This window comes from Magnolia sinica, chromosome 10, assembly GCF_029962835.1.
Source record: "Magnolia sinica isolate HGM2019 chromosome 10, MsV1, whole genome shotgun sequence".
NCBI classification, from domain to species: Eukaryota; Viridiplantae; Streptophyta; class Magnoliopsida; order Magnoliales; family Magnoliaceae; genus Magnolia; species Magnolia sinica.
In genome coordinates, this window is record NC_080582.1 from 9,656,283 (window position 1) to 9,674,721 (window position 18,439).

Below are 18,439 nucleotides of genomic sequence, written 5' to 3' on the forward strand. Positions count from 1 at the left end.
ATCCATACTGTTAATAACGTCATACCTACTGGGATGAACTGAAAAAACAAATATTAGCCTGATTCAAAATTTCTGTGGCCCACGAATATTTCAACTGTGTACGTTCAATACTCACATTTTAGGCCCACTTGAGTATTAGATACGGCTCATTTTTGTACTCATATCATGAAAATATCTCAGAAAACGTATGTATGGTGTGGATTTCTCAAAAACATCACGTTAGGCCCCACCCATGTTTCGAGCGCAGGAACTTGGAAATCCGCGTTCCTGGCTGGCTGATGTTGGGGTCACCAGCCAAACGGCTCGAACCCCGTCCGGGCAATTGGGGGAAATTGGATAGGGCGCCTATTTTCAGCTCAAAAGATAAGGTTTTTTTTTTTTTTTTTTTTTTCAGACATTCGCAATCGCTCGTCTCCTCTCTCTCTCTCTCTCTCTCTCTCTCTCTCTCTCTCTCTCTCAAATCTCCTAGGATTGAAGCACCCCAATTTCAGCAACAGCTCTGTTTGAAATAACTCTTTTCTCTTCTCTTCCCGGTTAGTATTTTCTTCCTTTTTCTTTCAGCAAGCTAAGAGATTAAAGAAATATATTTTTTATATTTTAATCTTTCAAACCAGTAGTTGTAGACCAACCCTCTCGATTCCACCAATCAAATTCAATAGGGAGATTTCTAACCATTTTAGTAGGCTCTCTTTTCCAAATAATATGCTGTTTTCTTTCATCTTCCAACTGAGTAGATTACAGCCTTGAAGTTTTTGATTTCTTCCAACCAGTATAATCCCAAATATGTTTTAGGCAAAATGGGATTTCTATGTGAACTTGATCTATAAAACCAATTTCAATTAGAAAAAGATAGCCATTTCAGTATCGTTGATTACCTTTATTCTATTTGTTTGAATTCATGATTCAGTTCAATGTTATTACCCCAATTTAGCCTTGTTTCATTGGGTTTTTAGTTCATATTAACTCAATAATATATCTGAATTCATTCAAACTTTTGCTTTAAGATTATGGAAATCGGCGGCAGTATCGTTGGGTTCTTCAGAGAGAAAGGTTTTGATGATGAAAACATTCATGAAATGTTCAAGAAATGCAAGCGCTTGGAGGGTGCGGAGAGGGAGAGGGCCAGTGAGAATTGGACTTACTTGAATAGCATAGGAATCCAAGAGAGGAAGCTTCCGTCTGTCATTGCCAAGTGCCCCAAAATCCTGACCCTTGGATTGCATGAGAAGCTCATGCCCATGGTTCAGTGCCTTTCAACATTAGCAACAAAACCAAGTGAAGTGGCTCTGGCCATAACCAAATTCCCCCACATACTCTCCCACAGCATAGAAGAGAAGCTCTGCCCACTTCTAGCTTTCTTTCAGGCCTTGGGAGTTCCCGAAAAGCAATCCGGCAAGTTGCTGTTGTTCAACCCTAGGCTTATCAGCTACAGCATTGAATCAAAGCTTGCCAACATTGTAGATTTTTTCGCCAGTCTCAGTCTGAACAAAGACGGGATGATTGGTAAGATTCTGGTGAAGAACCCGTTTATCATGGGTTACAGCGTTGAGAAAAGGCTCCAACCAACAACGGAATTTCTGAAATCCATAGGTCTAATGGAGTCAGATCTGCAAAGGTTGGCGATGAATTTTCCTGAAGTTTTGTGTAGAGATGTGGAGAAGATTCTCAGACCCAACTGGGCGTTTCTGAAGAGAATTGGGTTCAGCGACAGACAGATAGCGGTATTGGTAACTGGGTATCCCCCTGTTTTGATCAAGAGCATCAAGAATTCATTGGAGCCGAGGATCAGGTTCTTGACAGAGGCGATGGGAAGAAGAATCGATGAAGTTGAAGATTATCCAGAATTCTTTCGGCATGGTCTGAAGAAGAGATTGGAATTCAGGCAGAGGCTACTGAAACAGAGGAACATTAATTGTAGCTTGAGTGACATGCTCGAGTGTAGTCCAAAGAAGTTCATTATCAAGTTTGGCGCAATTGAAGGCCTTAGCTGATCATATCGTGTTTGCCTGGGTTCCTTTTTTTTTTTCCCTGTGATTTTTTGCCATGTAAGTTCATGGTCCTAATGCCTTTGAATTAGGTTTTGTTGAGGGCTTTGGCTGTATCTTTTTGAAAGTGAAGTAGCATTAATGGACATTTTACTTTCAGTAGAGCACTTTAATTACATGTTAATGAATGGATTTTTTTCCCCTTGAAACATAATACATGCTTTTGGATGCTGCTAAGGTTCTATACCAGAAAATATTGCAGAGAATGATAAGTCTGCATCTATGTAAAAATAAAGCATCCCCACATGAAAGCAACTACACAATTCCATACCCATGTGAAAATTGTACAAGAACCAAACGTGCTTGTGAAAGAACAGTATGTCCAGCTCTAATGGCAATAACAGAACAACAAGAATTGATATCCCACATCTTCAAGCCACCTATCACCTCTTCTCTACATTTGAGGTCAGTTATAACCTGATGTGCCCAGCGCCCAAGTAGAATAAATGTACTCAGCCAAAATTTGCAAGAAGATCTTGAAATGCTTGAAGCATCTTTACTGACATTTCCTGTTCTCCAGGCCCAACTTACCAAATCTGAAAGAGACTGGTCAGAACTCTCCCTTTTTGAAAATAGAGCCTAATTTAGTTGGAATTCAGATTATGATCGCTAGTATGTGGGACTTATCATCATGTAGGACTATTCTATATGAAGTACCATGGCAGATTGTGTTCAATAATGCCCAGAGCTTTTCAAGAAGCTAGTCGAGATGCAGGATGGAATAGAAAGTTCAGCTCTCCATCACTCTTCAGCTGACAGGTCAGGCTTAGAATATCTGTCCTTGTCTTCTGGCTGCCATCTGCTTAAATATCATCACATATTACTTCAGACTTCAGTATTTTAGCCTTCTCTTAATTAAGAAAAGAAAGAAGGAATAGATTGTATTATTATCTATACAATATATGACATGGGTACATTTTGTACAATTTTGCCTTGTTACTAGTCATGAGGGAAATATCCTTCCATTTTATTTTTTGGTTCGTGTAGCCCTTCAAGACCAGGGTATTTTTGTCCTTTAGCTCCTTTCTGGGATAGCTCGCACCCACTCTTCTTTGTGTGTAGAAGACATAACATTAGGGAGTGCACGCATAGACACTGTACTCTGTGGGGGCACACTGTTATGAATCTATGATGCCATACTGTATATTTGTTGAGCCAGATCATGTTATGATGTCGGCCCAAAAATGAGGTCGATCTAAAGCTCGAGTGGGTCACTATACTGGAAAAGAGGCCATGAGTCGCCCACCATTGAAGCCCTTCTCTCTTTTTCTCCCTGCGTGTAGACTGCATGTGTGTAATCCCACCCTTTCCCCCAAGTCTCTCTATGTTTTTCTCTTCCTACTCCCTCCATGTGCATTGCACCTGCCACACCCCTAGTATTTTTGAATGACCCTAACCTCATCGAGATTGGTTTTAGTTTTTAAATATAGCTGAACTCTTGGAAAAAAAAAATGAAATTTCTCTTGTACAAAAAGAGCACTGAAATACCCACAGAGCTGGGACGCCGCATTTACAGAACAATACAGTTAAGCAAGCAAGAGTAGTAGCATGGATGACCTCCTCGGAAGTTCTTGTGTTGCAGCCCTTTCAGTTCTTCACCAATGGACTAGTGGCATATGTTTATCCCATTTACAGCCAAGGAGAACTGCCACAAGCATTTTTCTGTTGTGCTGCTGTTAAATGTGCCCTCTATATAAGTTTTAGTGATTGGATAGCAAGCTGCTTATTTTGGGGAGCTATTCCTATACATTTATATGGTGTAAACTTACTTTTTAAATTCTCTGTCTATCACTCAAATACTTTGTAATGGGACTGGTTTTAGTGCTTTTTATCTGTTTAAGAGGTCTGCTTCTGCATCGTCTCTGATTTTGTTTTTCAATTATTTGTTATATGCATTCCACAGTACTACTGCATAGATTAGTTTTGGGGAACTGCCATAGTTTTGCTATTTACTGTCTTAATTTAGCATTGTGAGATTTTAGCTTTTGAATACATGTCTTTTTGTAGCTTATTTGCTGATGTGGAGTAGTTTGCATGCATTTATTGCAATTTCCTTTGACATTAACTACCAACAAAAGTGGAGTGGCACTGTCTCTGATTTCAAATTGGATTAGGCGAATGAGATTTTTTTTTTTTTTTTGAGAGATTAGGTAAATGGGATTTTTTGTCAGTCCAAATAAAGAAATAACTGTAGAAAATATGGATAGAATGAAATCAGATGATTGCATGTTTGTTCTGCTTCTGTCTTTATCAAGTTCAGCTAGCTTGTTGTTGATGATGCTCAAGACTACATTCCCTGTGATGCTTTTCGAAAGGAACTTGCCATCACTGAAATGATAATATAATTGGAAGATATTAGATACAGATGGTTTGCTGTGATGAGAAATCCCAAGAGTTATCTTATAAATACACCATAATTCTATCTTAAAAAGTCAAATAATGAGTAGAACTATACTTCTACTACTCTGCCACTTGTCAAACAGGAATTCTTCTCTGTGGTCCGTTGACTGGATTGAGTCAGCTCAATGGCATAAGTTCACTTAAGGTTTGGGATGATGATGCAGCCTCCTGCTTTATGTCACTTCTGAACATTGCTCCAATGGGCTCATGAAAAATAACTAGGAGGTTACTGCCAGAGGCAAAAACTGTTGGATTTTTATGGAAACGTACCGATTTAAACAGTGTTTCAAAATCCAAATTAATTATTAAACACTCGATGATTGTTTTGTCCAATTTCGAGTTCCCAAGGACATCCAGAGGAATCACTCCTCCACCATATATGTTTAAGGTGACACCATACATTAATTAGGGAATAGCAAGCTGTCCACCAAGGACACTTGGTCATCATGATTTACAACTTAGATCATCCCTGTCCCATTCACGTGGCCATTGAATTGGGGCGTTCTAGGGGATGTCTCCAACAAAAACAAAGTTAGGAATGTTGTTTTGGTTGGTGTCTTGGATGGGGTAATGAGAATAACTGACCCCAAATAGCTGGGACAAGATCATGATGATGGTGGTGTTGCTATTAATTGCCTATGGACAAATGTATCAATCGATTTGTACATGCTTCTTAGTCCATCCGACAAAATCACACGCATCAGATATATTCAACCATCCAGATCGATAGTATAATAAATGGATGGTCAAGACCATTATTAGATAATAGGTCCAATTATCAATCTTAGCCATCCGCTTGGTGGTTCCTAATGTATATTGTTTATGGTTTCATAAAATCACCGTGATCATCCTAAGCATCCCAACCATGGGTTCGAAAATGGATGAGTATAAATAGAAGGCCAACAATTTTTTATTTTATTTTATTTTATTTTTTCTAGTAGGTGGACAGGACCATCAGAATCTTATTAACAAGAAATTCTAATTGCATCGTAGGGAGGGAGGGGGATGAGGAGCCTGACCTCCAAAGAATACACATGCATCACTAAAATAAAACATGTAACAACTTAACTCTAATATTGAACCTGCCTGTCCCATCCAAAAATAACTTGGTCCTAGCTGAACTTGTGTGCAAAGACCAGTGATGAAAGGAATTGGACACTGAACAGCATTCCCAATTAGCAAGATCACCAGCTACTTTATATTTATTTCTTTATTTATTTTTCTCTAAACTCATGAACAGAAGAATGCTGGATGAACTACTAAGCCTTTTTAATTCTGTCCACCAATGCCAAGCATTCCAGATAATAAGAGAATCTGCATTAATTGTATCAATCGGACTTTTTGAATCACTTCCAAAAACAATATTGTTGGTATCAAGACCTTAACAATACTGAAATTCCATCGACCAAAGTTTTGAATAAGGGTAAACAAAACTGAAAGAATAAAAGCTCCTACATATTTAGGGTTGCAAATGTGCCAAAGCAGGGTGAGTCTGGGCCTGGACTTTGAACTGATTGGACCAGGCCTGTCAGGTTCAACCTATTCAAAATTTTGAATGTGCTCAGCCCATGCTTGGCTTGTTTTCAAACTAATATGTATGCTGGTTTTCAGATAGACATAACGAATTGGTCTTTTCCCAAATGGCCATCGTTCTCAGGCAAACATGTCAATTCAAGATGTTCTAACCTGTTGCTAGGGATCTACTTCAATCACATATTGGTTACTCAGAAGATGTGGTGTACCAATGGAACATATCGATTTGTGGTTTGTAAGTTTGACATTTTCAAGATAATAGCTCTTGAAGGAAATCAGGATGTGGAGTAAGATCTATACTCTCTCTTTTCCATATCATATGCTACGAAAATAGTTAATGCCCTATGCGGCATCTTTCCAGAGTTTAACATTAAGATCATACCGTATCCTTCAAAAGTTCGACAAGCAAATTTTTTTTTGGCCATTTTCCTTACAGTTAGCAGTCCATATTGTAACCCGAAATCAGTATCTATGCATCTTCTTATAATACTTGTTTTCTCATGGAAGTCACAGAAGTTAATAGCTCACAATAGCATCAGAACACAATGGCATGTTTAATATGTGCCCTCCCTTAACTCTCCAAACTCCAAAAATCAAGCAGAATTTTTAAAATTTTTTTGGTGGTTTAGCATCTAAGTTTAACACTCCTGAATTCTTCTTCTTATACATGTTTGATGGTAATGATTTTTACAGAATGTATTAGGTAGTTGGAGCTCAAAGCTTTTTGCAATTGCTTTGTTGGCATCTGGTCAGAGTTCTACTATCACAGGGACCTATGCTGGTCAGTATGTCATGCAGGTACTTTCTAACAGGGCCCATGGCTTTTCGTTAGGAAATCTGTTCTAATCGTATTCTTGTCTGCCAGGACAGCTTAGTGCAACTGAATCCCCCCAACTGGATGAATGACGTGGCCTGATGCAGAATAAATTTCTTAGGCCATGATCGTTTAGTGTGTTACCGCGGTAAGATAACGGACTAACATAATGATTACTATGTGCATGAAATTACTTGTAGTCAAGGGGTGAGTTGACCAATGGATGGTGCGTTTTGATCGAATGGAAATTCCCATGAAGTCTTATTAACCAAATGATCCTGTGTTTGGGTACAGTTAGGTTGGCAAGGTAAATTAACACTGCTACTTTCAGTGCTCCAGCAGCTTAAAGCCTCACTGATGAGTCCCGAAGCAGGAACATGAACTGGGACAATGAGTGTAACGACGCCCATTTATTTATCTGAGTGACCATTGCTGTGATCCAAACTAGTCTGATGGTTCACCCCATCGGATACTGAAGCAAGCAACCCATGAATAACCATGGCCACTTCCTGCGATCAAGAACACAGATTCGAGAAAATGAAATCAACATGCCTATCCCCAATATATCTAAAGGGGATGAAAATCACAATACCCATCTGCATAGGGTTTTGATTTTTCACCACCTTTGTCGGTTCTTATAGAGGTGCTGGAGCTAAGGGTGTAGGAACAGAGGCTATGCTGGTGGTGCACTTAAAAATACACTCAGTCAATCTGCCGCCTAGGGAGGAATTATGAGGATCTTTCTTGGAAAGCTGTGAATGCAGTGTTTCTGTCTGATTACATAGGCAACCGAAAGGGCAGTAATTGCCGGCCCCATTTCACAGCCCTTCCAAATAGTGTTTGAAATTAATCATTGTGCAAGAACTGAGAATTACCACAGAAATGCGTGAAACAAACACATCTGTTGTTTTTAAACGGACGACTCACTACAACTGCATCACCATCACATACACCTTCCTGACGAGTTTCTCAAAATCCACAAGACTTGATAATTTACCTTCTTAATTTATACTTATTCTAAATGAATCATTCCTCCAGGTTCTCTCATGCTTATGGTGATCTTTATTCTGACGCTTTAAATTATTGCAGAAAATTCAGTATTTATACCGATGTTCTCAAAATCCTGCAATTTACAATTTGAGTTGAATCTTAAGCAAAATGATTTGAATCCCACCTTTAATCCATTTTTATATGAATCCTATGATTCTATGATTTGAATCCTGCGATTTACGATTCAAATCTCAATTTACGGTTCAAACTATGCTTGTTCTCTTCTATTTTTAGCTTCACTGGGCTTTCATTTTATGTTTTTAAATTGGTGGATGGATGTATGTATATATGTATCTATGTGTGTATGCATGCACTCATGGATGGATCATGCATGTGTGTATAATGTACCTGTCATCGTATGTTTGTATGCATGCATGGATCATGCATGTGTGTTGTATGTATGTGCATGGATGGATGGTTGGATGGATCCATCATTTTCCACGTGTTTCCCTAAGTGAACGATACATCCTTTTAGGCCTCTAGTAAAGAGAAACTAATTATTTGATTCCTAAATATGCAAATATATGCGGGGGTTGGGGGGGTTCTGCATGTGGTGAAAGCTCTCCAACTCTCCTCCTGTGGATGCAGTCACAACTCACAAGTTATGCTGAACCATATAAATCTGTGTTTCTTGTGTGTGCATGTATACCCATGCACATGTTCTGCCTCTGTTGGTTGCTTCTTTTTTCCATTATGATCTACCGGTCCACATATGTTTGATATATTCTCATTGTTTGGATTGGGTAAACTTCCATTGTTTGTATTGGGAAAACTTCCAACAAAAATATTTCGGTTACAAAAATAGTGAGATCGATTATTCTTCTGTTAATGTCAATGCCTCTATGCATGTACATTGACACATTTCAATGTACAACTAGTGTCCTTCTGAAATTTTCTTTTGTTGTGCTTAAAACATGGTTGTCATATGAATCATCATATACTTATCCACAGTATCCGTGTTTGTGGTGCTTATTGGTTCTCCACTACATTTGCTGTTTTTATAGGGCTTTCTTAATCTACGGCTCCAACCATGGTTGCGAAATCTTGTGACCCGATGCTTGGCGATAGTTCCATGTTTACTTGTTTCAATCGTTGGTGGATCTGCTGGAGCTGGACAGCTAATCATTATTGCATCGGTATTTAGTTTCATTTCATTGTGAACTATTCTTACTTTATCTCTACTTTTGCTGGTAATGTGGAGACTAGATCTTTAAAATGACTGGAATTTTCAATCTTGTTTAGTAGTGTGCGTAGATTACTTGCAAAACCTTAATTTGAGCAGAACATTTAAGTAACTTTGGCAAATAGAAATAAGGGACAAGGACCATAAAACCCCTCCGTCATGCTTTCTGGACTAACTGCCATCTACTCAAGGTATTCAATATTGGTATCGGCGGCCATAACGGCCACTGTCATTACGATTACAATGTAGGCCATAACGGCCGTTAAAGCCCCCAAAACATCCCTTATGGCCTCTCTTTTTTATTTTATTTTATTTTTTTTACATAAGTGTAACAGCCCAGTAACTGACCATTATGAGCCATAATGTGTAACAGTAGCCACTATTACTGTTATGTCATGGCCCCCTACTTCTATTTTTGTTTCAACCAAGTCCTTGTTTTAAAATTCCTTGCTAAATGCTCCATGGATTGTTGAAAACAGTGGAGGGATTCTAGAGTTTTTGTGTACATTTATTCCCCTGTTCATGGTTCTATGATATTTTTCCATAATTTTTTGAATATCAGTGAGCCTTTAACCATGCATAAGGCATTATTGTATGGCATTTCATCCACTAGATTAAAGGACCAGCCCAACCTTGGCCCCATGAGGTCAATGTGGCAAGGTACATCTGATGATCAACTTGGTTCAGGTGGATAGAGAGGATATAATAGGAAAAATAACAAAATTAATCAGGTAATTAACGATAGGGGGCACTGAGGGGTTTGCAAGAAATAAAATATTAAGAAAGGGTGGTTGGACCTTAAAGCATGAGGGAGGGGGTGTTTGGTGTTTTCCCCAAGAATTAACTTCAGTACTTAGTGAAATAACAAGTGTTCCTCATGAGTAGGCTGGATTCTCATATTGTCTTTGTATGACACCTTTCTCTCTCCAATCTATTTAGGCTGCATTGGTTGTCTTGAAATTGTATTGGGCTAAATTTATTTCTGCCGAAAACTCTTAGTCCACCTGTTCGAGAAGAGCTAAATGACAGTTCTGGGCCAGTTTGATGGAAAAGGGTTGGCCTGCTCACTGCAGGATCAGCTTTCCCCACATTTCCAAAAAAGGAGCCTTTTCAGTGCAGGGCAGACTTAAGTGTTTTAACCAAAGCCATGGTCTGAACTACTTCCGAACACAACCTTAACTTGTACTTTGCTGGTAATGAAAATAAGTATGGTGAAGGTCTGAAATATCTTGGTATTTAATCCCAAGATTGCAACGCACCACTGCATTGGTTAATGATCCTTGATCATCTCTAGCGTCTGTATGCTGATGCACTGAATGAGTCGTCATTTGCAGCATCAGAAGTCCGAGTCTCAAAAAGATGTCATGTTATTTACTTTCTTGCAAGGAGGCATTATATGACTACTGACCTGAGGATCTGCGTTGTATAAATAGGTGCTGCCTAGTTCAGTGATCCACACCTTTATTTGGGCCTACCGTGGATGGACCATGCTCTAAAAAACATCTCTTGATAAGACAATTCTAACCTCATTCTGTGGCACACTTACAAATGAGCTCATCTCCTGTTTAGCTATAGAGTTTCACTAGTCTGGATCTTGAAGTTGTCAGCCTCTTCTGAAATCCACAGATGGTCATATGGGAAAGGGAAGACTATTTTGTTTCCATCAATGGAAGTTGATTTTATATCCTATCTTTAGTGATTTGTTGCTTAAAAGCAGTAATTTGTCATGCATTAGTTGTGGTGATTTAGTAATTCCAAATGCATGTAGACCCCAAACCATTTTAGGCATCCACTTTGCACCTGTCTGGACCCCAAAATCGCACTAATTGGATGATCGCAAACATCTGATCAATAGCATGAAAAACACACAGTCAAGATTGAGCGGAGAAACAAAATAGGTCCAATCATCATCTTGAAATATCTATACGGTAGATACCACTTTGTATTGCTTATGATCTCAAAGTTGTACTTTGGTTTGATGATTCTAACTATGTAATCTATGGCTTGTGACCATAATTGTGTAGTCCTGTTCCTAATAGATTGACCCCAAAATAGCATATCCAAATTATAAGAAATCCCATAGAAGCCACGGTTGCTGAATTCACACCTTCGAACTCCATGTGTCTTAAGTGTGAAAATAAATCCTGAATATGGTCCAAGTAATAAATGCCGAAGTTTCCTCTGGGTCCTAATTCCAATAAGATCCCCTACCTCATTATCTCGTACTTCTCTCGAAAGGATATATCCAATGTTTTAAATATAGACGATATCAGCCAATATATCCCACGATATTTCTTGTATCCCACCTGTGCGATATTAAAAGCGCAAGTACTGGGATATATTCCACATGTTCGATCCGGTGAGCAATTTTTATTTTTGGTCCTTTTTAAAAAAAAAAAAAAAAATGTAAGTCAGGTTAAATCAATGTCAAATTGTCACAAATCCATGTTTATGATTAAGCAGAGAAATTGTCACGCCCCAAACTCGGAGACCGGGCTCATAAAATTCTCGATCGTCGAATCCGGTGCCGACAGTCTCCATAGTGCCCCATTCTCGGCTCCAAGTGTGCATACACCAGGTTCCGATCCTTAGATCCTACAAGGAGGATTTTTTATTTTATTTTTAATATCAATTTGTCTCATAAGAAGCATAACCACAAGTATACCCAAATCACAAAGACAACATCATCATCACATATCCACTAATATAAACATTTGAATACAATGTTGAAAGAGAAATATATATGTCAAAATCAAAGCTCCAGAAATCAGCTGCATGCTCCAAACTCCATGCTGCTGCAACCTAACATGCCTGTACGCATCTATCGTGCATAAGCTTATAGAAAGCTTAGAGGGTGGTGTAAGTGTGTGCACAAGGTAAGTGCCAAATATTCAATATAATGTCATAATCATACAATATCGGAGATTCTGGTAAGATCATGAATCATACAATATCAGAGTAAGTGAAAATACTGACAAGTCCATGAGTCAAACAATATCAGGGTACGCAATACAGATCAGCTATGCAAATAAGGAGTCATGAAGAGAGTTACATATCAGAGGCCGAGGATGCAATGCAATATACAATTCCTAATGAGTTCACAAATACCGTTAGCCGTATTTAAACTATATAAATGCAGAAACACAGTAATCCAAAATGTCATATTTCGCGGATGTAATGCAATATGCGGTGCGAATGAAATGACCATGCTGGAGCGTGAAGTCAGGATGATAGTACGTAGTATCGCAGACTACGGGGTCCACAACAAGGGATTTCTATCCAAACCAGTCACATACCTAATTTGGATAGTCAGACTCAATGTAGTAAACTCCTGATCTCAAGTTAGTCGCGCGCCCCAACCGAAATTCTGGCCATTGCGAAGGCATACGTAACAAATAGTTGCGCACCACCAGCCTGAGTGGATAGTGAATCAATGAATGAATATGCAACGCCTGCTCCACAAATCCGTACTGTACATCTCTGGGATCATCACCGGGGTCTAGTACACTATATGCAAATCGCCGTCCACTGACGCGCGACCATGCAAGTGTAAGAGACCTCACTATCTGCCTGAATAGTAGTCAGCTAATATCTACCCGGCACGTCGATAGCGGACCCATTCACGAGCTGGTTAAACTCAGCCTAGCTATGCCCCCTACTCTCGGGCCGGTAAGGCCACACCCCTTCTCAACTGACCACAACACAGTGGGAGATGCGGCCTCCTGGTATTTTGCACTCCGGCGCTCATGTATCTACTCGGTGTCGACATTGGGGCGTCTCCTGGCCACAGAGGTTTAGGGACTTTCACTCACGGACATCTAAAGTGCCCAGATGCTCGAACCAAATATTTTCGGTGTCCCATCTAGATATCCACGACATGCCTGTGAAGGCTATGACCCTGATGTCGCTAGGGCGTATAGTAATCACAACACACAATGCAAGATGTATGAGTTATACAATTCTGCCATGCATCAATCCTGCGCATACCGTGCGCTCATGTGAGACAATCTCCGCCTATCAAGGAGTCTCATAACAACCTGTCCAAGGACATATGCAATGGTCAACCACATCTCATAATAAACATGCAGATGATGCTTATGGGTATGTATTATGATGTTATGCTGTCACATACTCATAATTGGCATCGATAATTGGCCTAACAAGGCCTGAGGGAATGTCACAATGTGGACCTTTAACCATCATTGCCCATTAATGTGGACATTTAACCAACATTGCTCCCAAGGAGTGATTTACATAGGGCCGAACATATAGTGGGCCCATAGCCTCACACAAGGGCCTAATATACAATATCATGAGCCTCATACAAGGGCTACATACACATCACTATGGGCCGCGTCACTTGGGCCTCGAATACATCATGATGGGCCTCGCTCATGGGCCTCATATACACAACAGGTGGGCCCTGCACATGGGCCTCAGATACATCACACGGGCCATAACCCATGGGTCTAATGCACAACATAATGGGCCTCATTAAATGGGTTATAAAAACATTACAATGTCCACGCCATATGGGTCGGAAATACATCTCAATGGGCCTTACCAAATGGGCCGGAAATACATCACAATGGGCCACGACATATGGGCTGAAAATACATCTCAATGCGCCACGACCCGTGGGCCTCAGATACGCCAAGTGGGCCTCATCAACGGGTCTGATATACACCACATATAGGCCTCACATATGGGCCTCATACACAACAGGTGGGCTGCATCAATGGGCCGCACTAATGGGCCTCATAGATGGGCTACAAATATATCAAGGTGGGCCTCACAGATGGGCCACAAGTATATCAAAGTGGGCCTCATCACATAGGCCTCACATGCATCACATTAGTCCTCACACAAGGCCATGTGTAACATCATAATGGTCTCCATATACGGCCACATGTACATTACAATGGACCATATCCCATGGGCCCCGAACACATTGTAATGGGCCACATCCCATGGGCCTCGAATACACCACATTGGGCTACGTCCCATGGGTCTTAAATATATCACAATGGGCCTCTAGCCATGAGCTCCAAATACATTACAATGGGCCTCAACCCATGGGCCCTAATACATCACAATGGGCCTCAACCCACGGGCCTCAAATACATTACATCGGGCCCTATCAAATGGGCCGAATCAAATGGGCTTCATGTATATCAATCGGGCCCACCCTTATGTATTTTTGAGATCCGACCTATTCATAAGTTAACATAGAGGTAGATGATGTGAAAACAAATATCAGCTTAATTGGAAACTATTGTGGCCCATAGAAGTTTGAACTGTGGATGCCACTGTCCCCACTATTTCCAATGGTGGGGTTTGTGTGAACTATAGATCTGACTCATTCTTTTCTCATGCCATTAAAATAATCTTTCAAAATGGTTGGAAGGTATGGATACAACACATGCATCATGGTAGGGTCCACACACGTGACCCATCAACCAAACGGACGGTGTGCATTTGCACCATGGATGGCACGTGCACCACTTGCAGCAGCAGTTGGCAGTGGCTGCTGCTTAAGAATGACAGAGGTGGGTCCCACGTAGGGCCCACCATGAGGTATATTTACCATTCAATCTGTTGAGAAGGTTAGACGGACCCATATATATATAAATATAAATAAATAAATTTTATATTTATTCAAAACTTCTGAACCAAAGAGGTTTTAATGGCAGACGATCAGTCCCACTGTCCCCTGCCTTGTGGGCCACCTGAGCTGCATATGAGGCTGATTTTCAGGGTGGGGCCCACTTCCTTAAGGGACCATCAAATGCACGGTGTTGATGTTCTCACACATCACGGTGGGGCCCACGGTTGGGAACCCCCTTGCTCGTCCGTCCACAGCGCTGTAGCGCAGGAGGCTGCTGTAGCGTCCTCTGGACGGGCAACAATGCCTACTGCTGTTTCATTTATTTTTTATTTTTGGAAAAAATCATTTTTTTCCATGGTTTTTCCTAGGTGGGGCCCGCATCAATAGAATCCATCCCGTCCACTGTCTCCTATAGCTCAAGACAAGCCAAACAAGCCTAATATTTGGCATGTTTTGGTGTGTACAAAGATCAGAGTGCATTTTAATAGTAAAAACCACTGTTTTCTATGCCATGGCCCGCCAGAAAATCGGATTAGCTTCATTTTTCAGCTCAACGCCTAAAATGAGTTGGGAAATAGGATGGACGGTGTGGATTGAATTCATACATCAAGGTGGGGCCAGCATAAGCAGCCCACCCGAAATTCTAATAATAATAATATTATTATTATTGTTTACAAAGCACATCCAGACGCTGGAGTGCATCCCACTGCCTGTCACACTTCACTACGGTGTGAACATACATTTCATCATAGTGGGTCCCACATGGACGTGGCCCACGTGATTTGGATCAAGCTCCTATTCGTGTTTTCCCATCATCCGTCCAGAGGGTAGGGCCCACATAGCTTGGACGGCCATGGGGTCCATTTGATGGACCGTTTAGATATCACATACACTCATCATGTGGGCCACAAAATAAAGGGAGGAGAGAGAGAGAGAGAGAGAGAGAGAGAGAGAGAGAGAGAGACGTGATGATGGAGGGACCCCGACACTATGGGCCCTCCCTTCTATTCATTACAACATACATCAAGTGGGTCCCATTACACGTGGGCCCATCAAATCGAAAATCAACGGTGGAGATCCTTTCTCCACCAAAATGGAAGGTCTAGATGACCTCTTTCAAGCTTAGAAAAGTAAACATCATGATGGGGTCCATGGAGCATGACCCTATCAAGGAATAATCATGTGAATCATAGTGGGCCATCGGCCACATTTAGGGTCCAAAGTGATATCCATACCATCAATCGGTAGGCCCTACTTGGCCCATCATCAAAACGTGAAAATATAACCTATAAAGCACCCACCTTTTGCTTCTTCTTGGGCTCCTCCTCATCATAGCTCCAATGGGACATGATTCAACGGTCGAGATCGATTTTGAAGGGTGGAGATGGGAGATAGGAAGGTGGGCCACACTTAACTCTCTCATGGAGCATTGGACGTGGGTTGCTTGGGAGGAAAATGAGAGAGAGAGGTATGAGAGAGAGAGAGAGAGGTGAGGGATGGGTGAAAGGTGATGGGTGGATGTACTTGTGTAAGGGAGAGAGAGCTGACTTTGGGGGGTTGTTGTACTTGGGGATGGAATGGTTGTACTTGACATTTGATATGACGTGTCGTAGAGATTCCCTCTGTATTTGCAACGCGCGGCGTTTTTCTTCGAACTGAACGCGGGCCCACATCTCCTGGCCCGAGTATCATCTCAGTGCGCGAGACGCGGCATCGGAACCGCGGCGACGGCGCGGTCGCAGGGATACAAGTCTCGGGTCGAGCCGACTCTGATATACGGGATATGTCTCAAGATCGGGCGCAAACGCTGATAACAGATCGTGGGTTGCCGGAATTCGACCAGGAGGACCGCGGAAGCATATGGAACGGTACGGGCTAAGATACGGGTCTCACTGAAACAATATAGCTCCAATCATCTTTTTGAAACAACTATTCGACGGATGCCACTTTGCATTGTTTATGATCTCAAGATAGCACTCTGGTGTTGATTCTAACTACATGATCTAAGGCTCATAAACAATAGACAATCGTAATAAATTGGCCTCGTTGAATGGGTTAGGATCATCTGATTGGCATGATTCTTGCACCATGGCTTTTTAATTTTTAATTTTTTTTTTTTTTTAAAACACACGCACACACACCACCACACACTCACGCCTTTGTGGGATTTCACCACCTATGGGTGCTTGAACCCTTGACCAGGTGTTGAAACTCCTAAGAGTCTACCACTGGAGCAAGAGCAAGGACCCTTATTGCACCATGGCTTGCTCCCATTTGTCTACTATTGAATGAACCATCCCAAATGATGATTGGGCATCCCACACATCATTCAAAAGGATTTGGGGACGTTAGTAAATTCCTTTAGTTATTGAATTGTGAATGTTCGTCCAACATATATACAAATATGAGTTACAATGGGTCGGTCATACTGGATGAAACTGATATTACTAACGACAAGCTAATAATCATCCGGCACAATATAGAATGACCTGCCTTGGGCATCCCATTTTTCATGAACATGACAGATTTTGCTGCCTTAAGTCATATAATAAGATTTCAATTCTCTGTAGACATCATCTTTATCTCATTACCTTTTGATCTTTCTTTTCGTTAACCTAAACTTTAATATTTTGTGGGGCAGATGATCCTATCATTTGAACTCCCTTTCGCTCTTATTCCACTTCTTAAGTTCACCAGCAGCAAGACCAAGATGGGTTCACATGCCAATTCTATTTTGGTAAGAACTCTTAAACTGAGCATTTGAAAAATTTATCAACTCGCCCTTGACTAAGGTTGAGTTCAAAGGCAATACTTGAATTTTTAATGAGAGGTTAGTTGATACTCATGGCAATGTATTGTGATCCACGTGTAGTATGCAGCCGTATAACCACACCCACTGTACTCATGGCCTACATGCTCCTCACCTAAACTGTCCAATCGTGGGGCCGAAGTCAGACTAGACTGGATGATTATGACCTCTAATTATTGAAACATTTGTTTGTTGCTTTAGAGCTTTTTTCGTTTCAACCATCCACTTGACAGTTTTAACTATTTGAACAGTTTGCATCATTCATTGTTTCCTGTTTTTGGATTATGCCCATCCATGGTGGGGCCACAATTTGGATTCAGCTACATGTATGCCACGTGAAGTGGTCAGCACGCGTGTCGATTGTCACTATGACGGAGTACCAAGCAATTCATTTCTCATATAAAACCCTGTTTTTTTAAGACCTTAGTTACGGTGGGTTTGTTTCGTTGTCCTTGCAGATTTCAACGATCACGTGGATCACAGGCTCTCTGATCATGGCCATCAAGATATATTTCCTGGCAACCAGCTTCGTCAAGTTGCTACTTCGGAGCCGTTTAACACCTTTGCCCAAGACGTTCGCAGATATTTGGCTTTTCAGGTATGTTGCTCTATCTAGCTGGTATCGCTTACCTGGTTATGCGCAAAAATAAGGAAGTCATTCAGCTGTTGGCTCCAGAAGAGGTGCAGCTCAGACAAAGAGACAGCAGTTCAAATGTGGGAACTGCTGGGTCGATTTACCCGAGAGAAGACATTGTGAGCATGCAATTGCCACAAGGGAGGACGGCACCATCTGATTTCGATTAATACAATCTCCAATTCAATGCTGCAGGGTGTGGGCCAACTGCCTATTGGAGCCAATCAAAAGTGCACTCGCGCACTTTTTTTTAATAATAATCTCTCTCTCTCTCTCTCTCTCTCTCTCTCTCTCTCTATCGTTTGATTGAGAAATTTGATGGCCCATTGCAGGGCCACCTGATCATCCAAATTGTTCAACTGG

At 41.0% G+C, this 18,439-nt stretch overlaps 1 protein-coding gene and 1 pseudogene across 1 annotated transcript; both read left to right on the plus strand.

Annotated features, from left to right (window-relative positions):
• Positions 1-400: 400 nt before the first annotated feature.
• LOC131257939 (transcription termination factor MTERF6, chloroplastic/mitochondrial) lies at positions 401-2,158 on the plus strand. The gene is made up of 2 exons (XM_058258912.1): positions 401-533; positions 1,005-2,158. Exon 2 carries the CDS (start codon positions 1,008-1,010, stop codon positions 1,989-1,991), a length of 984 nt encoding a protein of 327 aa, XP_058114895.1. The 5' UTR covers positions 401-533; positions 1,005-1,007; the 3' UTR covers positions 1,992-2,158.
• Positions 2,159-2,376: 218 nt separating this feature from the next.
• LOC131217323 (metal transporter Nramp1-like) lies at positions 2,377-18,318 on the plus strand (annotated as a pseudogene).
• The last annotated feature ends 121 nt before the right edge of the window (positions 18,319-18,439 follow it).